The sequence below is a fragment of the Myotis brandtii genome, unplaced genomic scaffold (genome assembly GCF_000412655.1).
Source record: "Myotis brandtii unplaced genomic scaffold, ASM41265v1 scaffold782, whole genome shotgun sequence".
Taxonomy (NCBI): domain Eukaryota; kingdom Metazoa; phylum Chordata; class Mammalia; order Chiroptera; family Vespertilionidae; genus Myotis; species Myotis brandtii.
Genome location: NW_005371138.1, coordinates 3,103,076 through 3,108,188, shown reverse-complemented (window position 1 = coordinate 3,108,188; position 5,113 = coordinate 3,103,076). Strand labels below are relative to the sequence as shown.

Sequence of the window (5,113 nt, the reverse complement as noted above, 5' to 3'; positions counted from 1 at the left end):
GCTGCTCCGCTGATCCCGGTGCTGGGAGGCATATTACCCTTTTACTATATAGGATAGGGGCCTGGTGCATGGATATGGGCTGGCTGGTTTGCCCTGAAGGGTGTCCTGGATCAGGGTGGGGGTCCCCACTGGGGTGCCTGGCCAGTCTGGGTGAGGGGCTGAGGGCTGTTTTCAGGCTGGCGGGTGACTGAAGCTCCCAACCGCTCCTTTTTTTCTTTTTCTTTTTATTCTGGGCCAGCTTTAGCTCTGAGGCTGGCTCCAGCTCTTAGGGCTCCGCTGCTGAAAGCAGGTTTCTGGCCTTTGTTTACCTTCTGTATTTGAAACAATGTTGCAATCCTGCTGGCTGAAGCCCGGCCGACTAAAGCAGGTTTCTGGGGTTTTGTTTAGCTTCTGTATTTGTAACATAGTTGCTTAGAGTTGCAGCTCAGAGGCCGGCAGCAGCAGGCGGGGAACGTTGGAGTCCTCCTTCACTGAAGCAAGCAAGCCTCATGTTCGCTTCCAGCTGCCTGGCTGTCGGCCGCCATCTTGGCTGGCAGTTAATTTTCCTATCGCCCTGATTAGCCAATGGGAAGGGTAGCGGACGTACGCTGATTACCATGTTTCTCTTTTATTAGATAGGATTTGCTGAATGAACCCATTGAAGAACTTTTCTGAATATTTCAAATAGTTTCTAATCCAAATGACATTTAAAAAATAACAAGTAACTCACCCTGGCCAGTGTGGCTCAGTTAGTCGGAGCATTGTCCCATACGCCGAAAGGTCTTGGGTTCAATTCTAGGTCAGGCCTCAACCTAGGTTGAGGGTTTGATCCCCAGTTGGGGTGTGTCCGAAAGGCAACCAATTGATGTTTCTCACATCGATGTTTCTCTGTCTCCCTTCATCTCTCTAAAAAAATCAATAAGCATATCTTCAGATGAGGATTTTAAAAGAGTACACAAGTAACTTAATTTGACTGTAGCATGAGGCACATGAAAGGAAAACATAAGAGATAAGAGTTAAATTTTTAATATTTACATCAAATGAAAATATATTTTAAAATTAGATAAAGTGGAAGAGGGAAGAAGAATGTTATGTGTGCTGAACTCCTTATGTTTAAAAGGGATGCCAATTGATCTACTTCTTCATGTTCATAAATTTTAAAAAATAACTTTAAGTTTATGGTTCAGAGCTAATAATAAAGGAAGTAAGAATAGGTTTAACTTCAAAGAATAGGATTCAGGGAGCCTGTCACCTTGTATGTACTTCTCTATCATTTGGAGGGAAATTATACACAAGAATGCATATTGCTGTGATAATTAAAAAAACAAGAAAAGTGGGTTATGCCGAACCAGTTTGGCTCAGTGGAGAGAGTGTCGGCCTGCAGACTGAAGGGTCCCAGGTTCGATTCCGGTCAAGGGCATGTACCTTGGTTGCGGGCACACCCCCAATGGGGGGCGTGCAGGAGGCAGCTGATCAATATCTCTCATCGATGTTTCTGGCTCTCTACCCCTCTCCTTTCTTCTCTGTAGAAAATCAATACAATATTTTTTTTTAAAAAAAGTGGGTTTTGGCCATGGTAGACTTTCAATCACTCTACGATATACTTTATTCTTTAGTTTTAAAGCCTCACAATGCACACTCACATTGCTTGACATTGCTCCCCAGGCTCAGTCTTCAACTATAGGTTCCACAACAGTGATTACCAGGAGGATGACCGGATGGGGTAGGATGGGAGTGGCTGACATGTGAGTGGACATGGGGCAAATGATAAGAAACATCTCAGTAACTAATCATGCTCAAACAGCTCTGGTCTCTGACTTGCCCACAGTCCTTGCACAGGAAATTGCAAGGTCTGTCCAATATCTTGATAAACCTTGCTTAGTCACCAGCTTTTAATCCAGCTCCCTCACACATCTCCTGATTTAGAGGGCAGGGACGTGTCTCTGGCATTACTCAACCCCAGAAAGACTCTCCCCTTCAGCACAGGTCAGCTCTCCACCTCAGGCCAGAAGAATGGAAGAAAGGTAAGAATATATACCCAGAACTGACTTATGTCCAAAGCCAGTTACGGTTTTTGCTCTAAGTTCCCATCCCCATGATTCCCAGGCACCACATGCAGGGGTCCTGGTGCATCCTTCAGGGAAAAGCAGGAGACATGAAGCTCTCCTCTAGTATCTTTGGGTGCATCAACTCTGACTGTTGGAGATGCAAATGGGTCAACCAGAACCTTTCTCTCTTCTGATCCATCTCCCCACAGGCTCCCCTTCATTCCAACCATTCAAGTCTGGTGTCATGGAGAGAACTCTGCCTCAAATATTAATTTAGGGAGAAAAGTAAAATGTGAGCATTGCTTCCCAAGTCGGAACTGTTGTTAACCCAGATTTCACTTTTTTCCTTTTTTCCCTCTTCTCTTGTGGATATGACAGAGTACCAGGAGTAAACAGCCCAAACTGGGGTAAATGGGGGGTGTTTCATGAGGGACTATTGAGCGGGTTTAAAGGAAAGTGACAATGCATGGTGAAGCACCCTTAGGTAAGCAATAGAGGGGCACTGTTTCCACCCCAAGGCTTAAAGGGACCCGGGAAAGAGCAAGTGCACAGATAGAGCAGAGCCGTAATCATAGCAGCAGCAATAGGAAGGACCACCAGCCAGGAGGAGGAGCAGGCCCAGGCCAACACACTGCCCAGAGGGAGAGAGCCAGGAGATGAAAAGGCCAAATCTCTTTTTCCCTGCCCTCCAGTCTCCTGGTAGCAACCAGAAATCAGAAGGACATGATCTCACTGATGAGATACCATCATTACCAGGAAAACCCCTGGGTGGGTTCAGGCTGCCTATCACTGTGTCCAATAACGAAAGTAGGGTTGAATCATATAAGGTGTATATTGAGAAGGCTAGCCAACCAAGAAGACAGGGTGCTTACAAGCATTCAAATCCTGTCTTACAGCAAGGTGCAGGGGACAGGATTATAAAGGGAAAGGACCAGAGTGAGGCTGGGAACGGAATGCAGCTACGTGCAGCCCTGGAGGTCTGCAGACATCAGCTATTGTCCTTTAGTCATCAGGAGATGAGATGATGTTGATGAGCTGACATACTGAGCCACTTTGAGCCCAGTTCACGCAGCCATCCTCACACCTGCCCTAGCAAGAGATCACATTCCCTTTGTGTCCCTAAAGCATGGTCTTTCTCCTTGGTGGATGGGCCTGTTAGTCATGAGGGTGGACTGTGGTCATCTCTGCTCTTCCTGACTTCGTGCAGCTGAGGGGGAAACTCCAGCTGAGGACAGACCTAATACTTGGGTCCAGAGCCCTCTCCTGGTCTGTCAGATTCTATTCCAGACATTGATCTCCTTCTTCAGAACATTCTGGGGACATGACATCGCCTCCGGACAGTGAGTGGGAGCTGTGGTAGGGGGGCATGGTGGGACTACAGAATGTCCCCATGTCAGTAGCAGGTTTGTGTTGCAGTAGAGCAAGCCCAGGCTCTAGAGTCAGAGGGAGAACTGGGTTTGAATCCAGGTCCAGGACTCCAAGGCTGTGTGTCCTTCCATAAGTGTCTTAACCTCTGGACCCTCCTTTCCCGGCTCTGTAACATGGGACAGCAATAGCCCACAGCATGATGGCTCTGAGAATCATTGATCGTACCAGTGCCCAACTCTTGTTTTCTTCCAGGGTCACCACTGCAGGGTTTGAGAGCACAAATATGACTGTCACAGCCTGGGGGACCGAGCTCACACCAACCAATGGAAGTGACCAGGCTCTTTCTAAATGTAACAAAGAGACCGTGACCCCAGACGTGCTGGTCTTCACCGTGGCCCTGGTGGGGCTGGCAGGGAACGCGGTGGTGCTCTGGCTCCTAGGCTTCCGCATGCGCAGGAATGCCTTCTCTGTCTACATCCTCAACCTGGCGGGGGCCGACTTCCTCTTCCTCTGCTGCCGGATTATATATTCCCTGTGGACATTCATCAGTAACTTCCATTCCAGGTGCATTTCCATCCCCTACATTTTCATCACTGTGTCAAACTTTGCCTACATCTCAGGCCTGAGCTTTCTTAGCGCCATCAGCACGGAGCGCTGCCTGTCTGTCCTGTGGCCATTCTGGTACCGCTCCCGCCGCCCCAGACAACTGTCAGCCGTCACATGTGCCCTGCTCTGGGCCCTGTCCCTGCTGCTGAGCATCCTGGAAGGGAACTACTGTGGCTTCCTGCTGAGGAAACGTGACCAAACTTGGTGCCGGGCGTTTGATTTCATCATAGTTGTGTGGCTGATTTTGTTGTTTGTGCTTCTCTCTGGGTCCAGCCTGGCCCTGCTGACCAGACTGTGTGGCTCCCAGCGGGTGCCCCTGACCAGGCTCTACGTGGTCATCCTGCTCACAGTGCTGGCGTTCCTCGTCTTCGGCCTACCCTACGGCTTCAAGTGGTTTCTGTGTTACTGGACTCAGACACTTTGCAGTAAAACGTTTTCTTATTTTCTTAGAAGGACTTGGCTCATCCTGTCTAGTCTTAACAGCAGCGTCAACCCCATCATTTACTTTTTTGTTGGCTCCTTCAGGCAGCAGAGGCAGCTGCGGCAGACCCTCAAGTTGGTCCTGCAGAGGGCTTTGGAGGACATCACCGAGGTGAAGAAAAGTAGCAGAAGCCTTCCTCAGGAAACCAAGGAGATTTCAGGGAGCAGTTTCACACCGTGATTCTCTACCAAGCAGGGTTCTGTCAGAGAAGGAGTACTTATTATAGAGCTTTATATATTAACTAGAGGCCCAGTGCACAAAAATTTGTGCACTCGGGGGGCGGGGGAGAGGGGGTCCCCCAGCCCAGCCTGTGCCCTCTCGCAGTCTGGGACCCCTCAGGAGATAATGACCTGCTGGCTTAGGCCTGCTCCCAGGTGGCAGAGGGCAGGCCCAATCCCTAGGTGCAGCCCCTGGTCAGGCTCAGAGCAGGGCCGATTGGGGAGTTGGGGCGCCGCCCTCTGTCATGCACAGAGCAGGGCGGATCGGGAGGTTGCGATGCCACCCTCAGTCACCCTCAGGGTAGGGCCGATTGGGGGGTTGGGGCACCGCCCCCTGTCACACTCAAGGCAGGGTCGATAGGGAAGTTGCGGCACCACCCCCTGTCACGCACAGAGCAGGGCCCATCAGGGGG

The 5,113-nt window shown here is 49.9% G+C and overlaps 1 protein-coding gene across 1 annotated transcript; it reads left to right on the top strand.

Annotated features, from left to right (window-relative positions):
* The first annotated feature begins 1,872 nt into the window (after window positions 1–1,872).
* LOC102254076 (mas-related G-protein coupled receptor member X2) lies at window positions 1,873–4,662 on the top strand. Its single transcript, XM_005883353.2, has 2 exons — window positions 1,873–2,003; window positions 3,648–4,662. The coding sequence occupies exons 1-2, from the start codon at window positions 1,993–1,995 to the stop codon at window positions 4,660–4,662; spliced, it is 1,026 nt and encodes a 341-aa protein (XP_005883415.2). The 5' UTR covers window positions 1,873–1,992.
* Window positions 4,663–5,113: the final 451 nt, after the last annotated feature.